Genomic DNA, 11,963 nt, shown 5'->3' with positions numbered 1-11,963 from the left:
TAAGGTAAGATAAGATAAGATAATATGGACTTTATTTATCCCGTGGGGAAATTCACGAGTTTAAAGCAGCAACAGAGTGAGAGTGAAAAACAGGACAGTAGCCTACAGATTCACAAGAGGATTATACAATTACAAATAACATGTTTTATGTATTATACTGCTGATTAATAAGATATTTAATGAATCCACGTGTCTAGCAGTACATTTCTAGCCATACACTGTATTGTTTTACCAGGACAAACTCCAGAAGGCTCCCTGATTACAACATAACATCCACCTGATGGCGACAGACTTTAACACATTATTTTATGAAGTTTTTACCCCATTGATTTGCAATTCATGTAACGGTAAAATAACGTTGAGTAATGCTTAGGTTTTAAACAAACGTTCTAATTATAAAGCAAATGTTACATTAATAATGTTATCTCGACAATTAAAGGCCATGTGATAACAATATTCGACAACATGACTTAAATGTGCCTATGTTAACCTCTCAGAAACCTTTCTGCCAAAAAATCCATATACTTACTCTAATTGGAAACAACGTGGATTTTACCTTTAAAGCTTTATCATAAATATAATTACTTGTGGGACAGTAATTGTCTTCCACCTTATATTTTGCTATGTATCCCAAGTTATTGCATAGTAGCATAAGGTGTGATAATAATAGTATAGTAATAGTAATACATAATAATACGTAGGCTAAATTGAACTTGCAAACAATGTTTTTGTTGGAAGAATGAGCAAAAATGCCAAGCACGTCAAACAAAAAGTAACAAAATGCCATAATGTTAAACACATGAATTAATATTCCAGGAAGCGTCCACTGTTTCTATCTGTTTACTGGCCTGGCTCTGCACTCTCCGCCCATTTAGCGTCACATGTCCTTAACTCGGGTATTATCGAAAAATCCCGGCTCCCTCATTCATCACTTCGTCCTTCCTTTATATTCCAGTCGCGATTTGTTTTTTCCTACAGCACTTAAAGGCAGCGCTGCGTCGCCCCGAACAAACGATCCTGCGAAACAAACAAAGTGAGAGTAAACAAATATGAAACGTCCCGGACATGTTATAACAGCGACTTTGACAACATTAACTCTTCTACTTTGTCTGTGTTCAGTCAGAGGTAAGTCCTTTTTAAACCACCGACATCGTTTTAATCGCATTCATACACAACTCCTCCTGTTGTTTATGGTTGGGTTCGTACTTCTAACAGCAGTCTTCAGTCACTTTTTGAATAGAAAACGTTGGTAACTATGCCAACTACTCTTAACCTATTTCTTCTTTCTGTTTTCAATTTCGATGTTTGTCATTCATTAGGTAATATGTATTTTAGGCTACTTTAAGGGACTCCTGAAGGTCCAGTTTTGTTTTTCCTAATGTTCGTTAAGGTCTCTTTGTGATGGGAGAAGTGGGGGCTTTTCTGAATGATAAAAGAGGAGATGTGCTCTTTTCTCGGTTATACACTGTTGTAGCTCTTATATACCAAAGTCGTTCAATTGTACAGTCCACATCATATAAAATACTTTACTGTATCATTTTCCATTACCAAATGATATATGAAATGACCTCAGGTTTTAGGAAAATATGCAGGGGAAAACAGTTAACATTTAAGTTGTAAGTCTTTCATACCATGTAATAATGTGTGATTAAAAGTGAGACTAATCTTGTATTTAATAAATAAATAAAGATATATTTTTACAAGGTGATAATGTTGCAAGAGGCACGTTTGTAAAACAATATCACTTGCAGTGATGACATAAAGTAGGCTTAGAATATAGGTCCGCTTACTCAAGTATTGTACTTAAGTAAGTAAGCCTACTACGTTTTTCCCCTATATTTGACTTGAGTAATTCTTTTTTATGCAGATTTATTCGTACTAAAAATTGTACTTAAAAGCTTTAGGGAATTATCAGATGAGGCTACAATTTCTCAGCCCCAAGTGTATTATATATATCTACAGATGAGTTGATTTGTAATGTTTTACACACTGAAAGATGATTTGTTCCGTTTCAGGTTGAGAACATTCTCATACTTCTTAAGTTGAAATAGCCATTTAAAAAAACATTTCTGATCAGCTGGAAAATGTATTATCACAAAGCTGTAAGGGTAATGCTTCAAACATATGATGGTCTTATATAATATGATGCATTGCTGTAGTTTAAACTACCCAACATCATATCAAGTTTAAACTTATCACAACCATAAACATAGACAGCAGCAAATGCAAAATGCAACATACATATTAATGCAGGACTAATATAATCCAAAAAACATTATTGTCAAACTTTGCCCATGTTTCATTTCAGTGCACACTAAATGTAGCATATCAATTACTTGCATCCTTTTAATGAAGGTAGGTTGTAAATGCAGGACTTTCACAGGGTGGTTATCAGTACTTAACTTTAAGTGCATCTCCAGGTTTTCCCCCCCTGTAAACAATAGTTTTGTATATATTACATTTTCATGAAATATTTTCCCCTACTAAACTCACAGTTTGTGTACATTCAGGGGTATTTGTCTCTCTAATGACCCGCCTGTCAGTCAGGTGTGCTGTGTGTCCTCAGTCACCTGTGCACTGTCATGTTGTTGACTCTCAGTCCTCAAAGAGCTCCAAGCAACAGTGCAACGTGCTAATCCTGCAAGCTCTTAATCCTGCACGTGGACATGATTTGTTGTCTGTTGTCAGAATTATTTTCACTATTTATGCAATAGAAAACATTAACTGCTCTCATAAGATACCATTATTTAAAAAATATCAGAAAAAGTCAAACAAAATACATTTAAACATTTATAGGGCACCTTTTTGAGTTTTCAAATGATCAATAACCAATTTTATAAAACCACATAATATTAATGTTAACTCACATTATTACACATCTTACTCGATTCTGATTGGTCAATTTGGACAATTCATAGGTTGCTAAAAATAGCTAACACACCGCTGCTAAGATAACATGACCTTTGCTAAGGAGGATCAAGGTAAATAAGTTTGTTTGTCAAAATGCTCAGACTTGTTCTCATGCTGAACCCTAGTCTGCCCAGTTCTTAGACGTTTAACAACTCGGAAATATGTTTATAGTATATACAATTTTTTTTAGTACGTTTAAAAAAAAAAAAGGGCACATTTTCACAGACTCAATGTCATATGCTCTATTGTTGTGGAGTAGAAGAGAAGGTCTGCAGGATTCACACATTTCCAGTTTTTACCCCAAAGATGCCAGAGAAAGTTGGATGGTGATGACTCTGCTTGGCATCTACTGACTCAACGTGCTGGTTAAAAATAACACACTCACAGATGATTAGTTAAGGCTTTGTAACTTTGACAGCTCCAGTGTGACTCATAACTATATGCCCTACCACTCCCACTGGAGGTCAAGGCCATCATTTTCCTAATCCAGCCAGGGTCTGTGACTCAGCACGTTAGGCTGAGGCTGCAGCAGCAGCAGCTGTGTTGTTACAGACGCTCAGCCAGACAGAGGAAACACATCCTCTTTTCCCCTTCCCAGTACACATTCTGATGCTAAAACTCTGAGCCTGTGATCTGACAGTGGGACAAATATCCCTCGGCTTGTTTGTTTTTTAACGTTATAACTAATATTAATAGAAGCACCTTACCAATGGGATTCTGTATTTTGGAATCTAGACATAGTATACTTGGGACTTAAAGTTAGGATATCTGAGGCTCTGCTGCTTCAGTCTAAATGAAAACATCTAATTAAAATAAACTTGAGCAATTAATATACAAATATCAATAATGTTTAAAATAAAATGTTTCAAAGGCATTCAAAAACAATTATTACTTATTATAACTTATACAAATGTAAACACTAAGAAACGTTCAGTACAAGGATCGTTTATCTTGGTGTATGACAACAATACAAAAAAAATGCAGCTAATATAATAATTTAAATCTTTCTCTTGGTAAGTCGCCCAACTTTATGCAAAGCAACACTAAATCCCTAGAGAGCATGTTTGAACAAATACTATTGAATTGAATGTTTATGTGATGGTACATTTGGATTTCGCCCCGATACAAATTATTTGTTTCACTTAAAATAAAGATCTAAATTCATTCATTTTGCCAGAGTGACTTGTGACAACCTTCAGGAGTGTGAGCTTTTTCGGTTCAGCCCTGATTTAAACCTGTGGGTTTAAAAGGTAACAGAGATAGCATAACAGGATCAGGAGGCTAAAAGTGTGAATCTAAACAACAAGATGTTGTAGCGGCTCAACACTCTGCTTTATTATAGCTACTGGCAGGAATGTGTGTTTCATGGTGTCCAAGGCAATATTTGAAATACACCACTCTAAATGTGAAAAGCATAAGCAGTAACTGTTGTAGGACAGGGTTTTATTTAAAATGTAACTCCCTGTTTTTCTCATTACCTCAGGTGACTTCTGTGAGGTGAATGTTTGTCTCAATGGAGGAACGTGCGTGACAGGGATAGGAGAGGATCCTTTCATCTGCATCTGTGACGATGGCTTCGCTGGAGACACCTGCAACCTGACAGAGACAGGCACGACTAACTGGAACCTTTTGGAATAAAAGCAATGCTCATTCAGACACCTTATTCTATTTATAACTGATTATCCCCTTCTTCTCTCAGGACCCTGCAGTCCAAACCCCTGTAAGAACGATGGGTCGTGCGATATAATCACTCCCACCAGACGAGGAGACGTTTTTAACGAGTACGTCTGCAAGTGCCAGCCTGGCTTCGAGGGAGCGCACTGCCAGATCAGTAAGTTACTTCTGATCGGATTAGTGAGTCTGAGCTGCTAACACTGTGCACTAACATACAACCACACAACATAAATACATTTGAATTGCTCTCTGAGTTGCAATTTATTTATCCAATACATTTGGAAAGCTTTTATTTAACCATTAAGGGGTGACATGAAGGGTTTATTTTTCAATGAAGATTGTAAGGTTCAAATGAGAAAGCATTGGATAATAAGACTTGTGGATTCTAAAGAAAAAATAAGACAAACAAGGGAAAGTAGATGATAGTATAGCTGTGTGAGCTCCACGTTCAGCAGACTTTTCTTAAAGTGTGAACACATGAGGATTTTCCATCCTGTCATAGCATCAGTAGTGAAAGACTTGTTGTCAGTTCAGCAGTCCCATGAAAGGGCCTCATTCAGCGGGTTGTGTGGTCATTCTGTTTGGCTAAATAGTAAAAGGCCACTCAAGTCTCTTAGCATGCAGACGCCTTCCACCCAGGTTCATCTGTTTGTGCTCAAGCTTGACCAAATCAGATGGAGAACATGATAACAGTGATTCCCATCACATCCTCTTAGTAAATGATTTAGACACATTTAGGGAGCTTAGGGTAATTATTGGAAGAGTGGCTTTAGAATAAGAAAAGGAAGGAAATAGAGGATTGTTTTCTCCATGTGTTAATGTGATTATCTGAACTCTGGCCAAGACTTGGAATTAAAAACAACTCTTAAGCTTTGTGTGAATGACATCTGAAAGAAAAACACGTAGAATGAAAAGTATTTATGCTCGGAAGAATACGTTCAGTACTTTAATTCATGCTATTACTGAAGAGGCATTTTTTGTGAATGAACAGTTCACCTCAAAGCCTACAGTCTGACCACCAATTGTAGTCTTCCTGCAGCCTGGCCGTCGACTCCCAAACTATTTCTAATTTTGTTTCAGTCAGACGTCATTGGCTTGTGTTGGGGGTGGAACCTGTCCCATAAACTATGTACAGGAAATGCACAAACATTCATAGTAAAACTAGGGTATGATTAAAAGGTATTCCAAAGGTTAAAAAGGCTAAATTAATTTGAATATGGAAATATTTTCAATTTGTTTTGCTAGAAACAGTAGAAACAATCAGAACAATTTCAAATTTGACATGAATGTCAACAGTGTTGCTAAAACATGGAAAGTAATCCCGGTTTAAATCGGGAAGGGTACTTCCAGTCCTTTCTTTTGGGAGCAACGCCTGTTTATCCGTGTTATAAGCTGCCTGTTTGTCACAGCCATGTGTTTGTAGTGACCAATCCTCTTAGTGGTTACAGGAAACAGAATTAAACTGACCCATGTGGCGTTAAGTCAACTTCTCATCTACTTCAGGTCTGAAGTCTGGTAGAGTTCCTTAATGTGATGGGACATCACAAGTAACATAACATGTGCAGTTTTATTCCAAAAATATTAAAAGATAAATGTGTGAAAGCACAGAGGTGTGAAGGCTTAAGGTAAATACTCAAGCACTCAGCGGAGGACACATTTAGCGCATTGGTAATAGCATAAAGATCATGTTCAACAGGTGATACTTTTCCCTCATGAAATTGAAGCATGGCACTGCATTACATTAGAAATGACTGGAAACTGAGGAGCTGAAGTAAGGGTTTTTCTCAAAAGTGCACGCCAAAAGGAGCTTGAATTGTATGTGTTTTCAAGTGGATCAGCTCAGAGAGTGAGCAACAGGGCGTGGAGCTGCTGACTGTGACCTGCTTGCACTGATGACTGTCTAAATGCATAGGTTAGGTTTCAGGAAACGTAATAAACGTACAAACATCCACTCAAAACCAATAATTCCCTGTGAGAACTATGGTTTTTGACCAGATCATAATGTATATGCAAAAACTATCATTACCAAAGGATCTCAACACATTTCCTCCAGTAAAAACGCACTGTTGATTCTTTCTCTGATCAGCTGGTTTTCTGCAGTCAGTCCCTCAGGGAAACCCAACTGTGTGTAGGAAAATAACATTGTATTTGTTGGTCTACCATCTGAACATTGTTGAATTCAAATGTCTCTAACCATTTGGTTAAGCACCCTTCTAAGGGAATATTTTAGTTTTCTCTAAATGTAATAAGAAGAGTATAATGCTGCTGTCCTGATGAATGTTTGCATCTGTCCTACTCAGCTAAATAAACCATGTAGACAAGCTGAGCAAGCATGCCACCTTGTGGAGGTTTTTCAGTTTTACGGGTGCAGTGTTCAGAGGCTGATACAGGAAGTGGCCATATGTTTTGTTGCCATGGTTACAGTGGAGTAAAAAAAAGTGATTTATTGACTTATTTTACAGATGGTAAACAATATACATTTTAAGCTCTGTTTTTGGGTTTGTCCGTTATGAATATCAGAAGTGAGTTTTGTTGTTGTTCACAGTTTTGTTTCAGAGCATACAGAGAACAACAGCTCCATTTATACATTTCAATTTCCATTCATCTGCATAAATATCTAAATAAGGAATATAGTAATTGTAGATTGGTAAGGAAAAACTATAATAATAATAATAATAATAATAATAATAATAATAAAAACTGATAATAAATTGAAGAGAACATCAATGAATAATAACAAAATATATACATTTATGTACATCACATTACATTTGTGGACTAACTGAATACACCCTTTGAAATCTCTGTCTGTTCACATTCATTGAGTCATGACCCCAAAAACACAACACTTTCACCCCTGACCGGCTGTGGTCTTTAAACGTGGTTGCCAGGATTGTCCCATCTCTCCTCAGTGTTGCATTTCTGTCATCGTGTTCGATTATAGAGAAACAACTTGTCACCAACTGCGTGTTAGAGACACAGTGAGGCTATTGTGGCCCTCCTCCACCTGCCTCAGCCTCCCTCTGTTCTGTCTTTCCCAGTCTCTTTGTGAGCAGGTGTGCTTCACATCTCTAACAAGCGCCTTATTTGATGAAGATAAAGTTAATTTGAGGAGTTGAAAATAATAAAGCAATTTGTTTTTGTTCTTTTTCAGATGTGAACGACTGTGCAAACCAGCCCTGTAAGAATGGAGGGAAATGTCGAGATCTCGATGGAGACTACACCTGCCAGTGCCCCTCACCGTATGTTGGGAAGCAGTGCCAGCTACGTATGTTCAAAAACTACACATCGTTTTAAAGTCCTTTATCAGATACCTGTATGCTCATGTCGCTTGCTTGCCCTTAGAAAAACGTTTTAAGCCTTTTCAAAAACAACAGATTTTCACTGATTTGCCAAAATTGAAAAAAAATACCATTTGTGAGTTAAATGTATTATAACTTAATTTTTTTGTTGTTGATGTTTTTAAATGTAAAATACCAAATAATGCGCCTGACGTTTTTTAGCACCACAATCGCAGTCAACAAAGAGGTTGCACTGTTAATTAATTAAATGTGATTTAAACTGTAGAGTGATTGTAGTAACTATTACAGCCTTGATCATATTTGAATGGCTCTGTCCCAGGTTGCACTTCTTTGCTCGGGATGGAGGGTGGATCCATCGTGGAGTCCCAGATTTCAGCCTCCTCTGTGCACTACGGCATTATGGGTCTTCAGCGATGGGGCCCGGATCTGGCTCGACTCAACAACCAAGGCATCGTCAACGCCTGGACGTCAGCCGCCCATGACAGGAACCCCTGGATCGAGGTGGGACGAGTGAACACTTTCATTTCATTTCATTTCAAACCTTTATTTATCCAGGTTGTATCCCATTGAGATCATTGATCTCTTTTTCAAGGGAGACCTGCTTTAAAACATGAGGCTTGTGAATGAAAGCTGTGCAGCTGACTTGCTAACTTGTTTACAACAGATCGATATGCAGAAGAAGATGCGTCTGACGGGCATCATCACTCAGGGAGCCAGTCGCATGGGCACGTCAGAGTACATCAAGGCCTTCAAGGTGGCAAGCAGCTTTGATGGGAACCTTTATCTCACTCACAGAGCTGATGGCCAACGGAGGGACAAGGTTAGAGGCCTTCTCTTGTGATAAACGGGTTATTTACAATGTTTACCAGCTGACAACGTCCCTTTCTTTAGCTAACTTGGCTATTTTCTGTGTCTGTGTGTGCCATAGGTATTCATTGGCAACGCAGATAACGACAGCACAAAGACCAACCTCTTTGACCCTCCTATCGTAGCCCAGTACATCCGCATCATCCCTGTGGTGTGCCGCAGGGCCTGCACGCTGCGCATGGAGCTGGTGGGCTGTGAACTCAATGGTAAACACACAGAAACATGCCCTTTACAATTCTAATGCAACACAGCAAGTGAAAAACTTGGCAGATAACAATGGAGATGGAAAAAACGAATGTGATGTTAAAGAAAAAGAGCAGATGGATGACCTTGTTTGACTGTCTTTATCTGTTCTTGATGTGGTTATAGCAAAGAACATGATGACAGACAAACCTCACTGCGCAACAATCAAAGCAGCAATGCCAAGTTGGCTTGCATAGAGAGAGAAAAACACATTTCTGTCTTCTCCACCTCCATTGTTTTGTCCTTCTTTGAACATAACAGGTCAAACATTTACAGAGAAACATTGTGAGTGTTTGTACACAGTGTGCTTGCATTCTTCTACTTTCTTCGCCACATTCTATTCCTTCTTCTTGGTGATTCGCGGGTGTATAAAATGATTTCAATCAGTCTTATTCTCCTGAATTGTTCAAATTGTATTTAAACGGTGAACTTAATTTCTATGGGTGTATTCATCTTTTTTTCTTTCCTCTTTCCCTTTCTGTCGCTTTGGTTTCCACTCCCTCCGTCTTTCCGTCTGCTTTTGATTCACAGTTCATTCAAACACGGTAGGTTGCTCAGAGCCCCTGGGAATGAAGTCCCGCCTCATCTCAGACGGGCAGCTAACGGCCTCCAGCTCTTACCGCACGTGGGGCATCGATACCTTCACTTGGCACCCTCAGTTTGCCCGACTTGATAAGCAGGGAAAGACCAACGCCTGGTCTCCTGCACACAACAACCGCTCCGAGTGGATCCAGGTAAGGGAAAACCTCAGCAGTAAAATGTGATTATTGGTTAAGGGTGTCCTTTAAAGCAAGCAGTATAACAGTTGTCCTTGTTCCCTCACCAGGTCGATCTGGAGAAGACATCGCGTCTCACAGGCATCATCACTCAGGGGGCCAAGGACTTTGGAGTGGTGCAGTTTGTGTCAATATTTAAAGTAGCTTACAGTAACGATGGAGAGTCTTGGAGTACAGTGAAGGAGGAGAAAACTGACTCTGATAAGGTGAACCCCTCAAATGTATTGACTTGATACAGGATACTGTATATGCATGTCTTTGTAAATTAGTCAATGCAGATATTTTTTGAAAAGGCTCTTAGATTGTTTAATCATTGAAATATCTCCTTCTGAAGTGTTTCTGTCATAAACCATAGTCTCTTAAAGTCACACACAAACCTTACAGTTTGTATTAAATAAGTCCAATATGTCAGCCTCCCTTCTGTCCTCTCTTTCTCTTTATACAAACATATATTTTTGCTGAACGAGTAGAACCATAGCTTCTTTTTTTGGGAGGACTAGAATATTTTTAGCTACAATAGCAGGACCAAGATGATCCAACTTTCTTTCTTTTTTTTCGGTCGTAAGGTTGTAATATGATTTACAATCCCTGAAGACATTTGGTGGATTTATTAACTTAATGTGCAGTTTGATCTCTTTTTCAGAATTGTCACATTTAACAGAACATGCTTTGCAATAACATCCACACAATAAATTATTATTTTGTTTTACTTGTCATTCCTTTGCAGCTTTTCCAAGGCAACACCGACAACAACACCCACAAGAAGAATCTGTTCGAGCCTCCGTTCTACGCCCGATACGTGCGCGTGGTCCCCTGGGAGTGGCATGAGCGCATCACTCTGCGGATGGAGCTGCTCGGCTGCGATGATTAAAAACTCACGTATTATGTAACAGTGCTGAGGAATGAGAGGAATGGATCTCAAACACAATCATTTGTCCTGTACTCCCTTGGGCTTCTCTGAACAACGATCCTGGACTGTAACACTTGTAGCACTTTTTGACTAGTGACCTTTTTATGTTTTATTTAATAACATTGTTTGACATTGCTCACTGAGAAACGTCTACAAAGTACAAATGGTTCAATTGTAATAGCTTTGGATAATAACTAAATGAGCTATTAGTGTTTATTATTTGTTTACTCTAAGAATTTTAATGCATTTTAGGTTCTTTTAAGCCTGTAGACACGATAATAGGGCTCTTCACCTCATCCAGCTGAGTACAACTTTGACTAATTGCTCTTCCTTTGCTGTCCAACACTACATTTTAGTTTTAACATTCTGCAAAGGGCCGATAACAAACATCCTCACAAGCACACCCACTGCATCTCACTTTGGCCGACTTTGTAGCACAATAGCAACTATAATGACGCAGGGCCTGTGCAATGTAGAGTATAGCATTTTCAACTATCCTGGAAGAGATAGTAAAAACCTTTTAAATATCGATCTTCAGTACCCTGAAGCGTCCATCATGCAACATCATTTTTTTCACATTTTAGCAATTTAATTCTAATTGAATCATGTTTACAACAGTGTGAAATATGTAGACATTTGTATAGAAAATATACATTGTTTTACATTCTTTTTTTATTAATAATATGCATTGTTGGTCTTTAAATGATACCATGTATTAAATAAAAATAATTGTTTTGCACACAACATTTCTTTGTCAATCAGCTGATATCTTGAATGTCACCGGTTACATAAGCCTTTATTTCCCACTGCTCGTTATAACAGTCCTGTTTGGTCTGACAATGTCAGAGTGGGTGTAAGTGGCAGATTTCTGCATGAACAGACTGGTCAGTGAGGCCAGAGAGGACACAAAGGAGCATTTAGGAAGCTTCTGCATTGTTCAGATGTTGATATCATCAAAAAGACATATTTTGTGTCCAATCATTGCCCAAAGCTAACATGAAAGGAAGATACAGGATATTTTATTATTTAAGCAGAATCAAAAAGCAAACATTTTGAGGAAATAATATGCCATCAGTCGCATCCTGCTTTCTTGCACCACACTAAGCTGTTGTGAGTCTTCTCCATTTTGGACTACTGGGCTTTTGCCTGCTGTCTACTAGAGTAATTACACCCTGTTAGACACTCGTCTCCCTGCTAAGCTCACAGCCCTGGTATGTTTGGCCCCTGGCAAAGTCTATGATATAAATGAGGTGGAAGACGGAGCATTTCAAACACATCTGT

General features: G+C 38.4%; 1 protein-coding gene across 2 annotated transcripts; it reads left to right on the top strand.

The window, feature by feature from the left end:
• Positions 1 to 940: 940 nt before the first annotated feature.
• Positions 941 to 11,428, top strand: LOC117471729 (EGF-like repeat and discoidin I-like domain-containing protein 3). 2 transcript variants are annotated; one of them, XM_034116929.1, is made up of 10 exons: positions 941 to 1,125; positions 4,394 to 4,519; positions 4,610 to 4,741; positions 7,739 to 7,852; positions 8,206 to 8,387; positions 8,551 to 8,706; positions 8,815 to 8,959; positions 9,546 to 9,730; positions 9,823 to 9,978; positions 10,500 to 11,428. In XM_034116929.1, the coding sequence occupies exons 1-10, from the start codon at positions 1,050 to 1,052 to the stop codon at positions 10,641 to 10,643; spliced, it is 1,416 nt and encodes a 471-aa protein (XP_033972820.1). In that variant the 5' UTR covers positions 941 to 1,049; the 3' UTR covers positions 10,644 to 11,428. The 2 variants fall into 2 exon arrangements, with proteins under 2 accessions (XP_033972820.1, XP_033972819.1); XM_034116928.1 differs by having other exon boundaries at positions 9,528 to 9,730.
• Positions 11,429 to 11,963: the final 535 nt, after the last annotated feature.

The sequence above is a fragment of the Trematomus bernacchii genome, unplaced genomic scaffold (assembly GCF_902827165.1).
Source record: "Trematomus bernacchii unplaced genomic scaffold, fTreBer1.1, whole genome shotgun sequence".
Classification (NCBI taxonomy): Eukaryota; Metazoa; Chordata; class Actinopteri; order Perciformes; family Nototheniidae; genus Trematomus; species Trematomus bernacchii.
This window is presented reverse-complemented; position numbering and strand designations above follow the sequence as displayed.

Excerpts from the sequence above, each read along its gene's own strand:
- LOC117471729 (XM_034116928.1), top strand. The coding sequence starts at position 1,050 with ATGAAACGTCCCGGACATGTTATAACAGCGACTTTGACAACATTAACT. Across the intron at positions 8,388-8,550 it reads ACAGGAACCCCTGGATCGAG|ATCGATATGCAGAAGAAGAT; the intron begins GTGGGACGAGTG and ends TGTTTACAACAG. Across the intron at positions 8,960-9,527 it reads GGTGGGCTGTGAACTCAATG|TTCATTCAAACACGGTAGGT; the intron begins GTAAACACACAG and ends TTTGATTCACAG.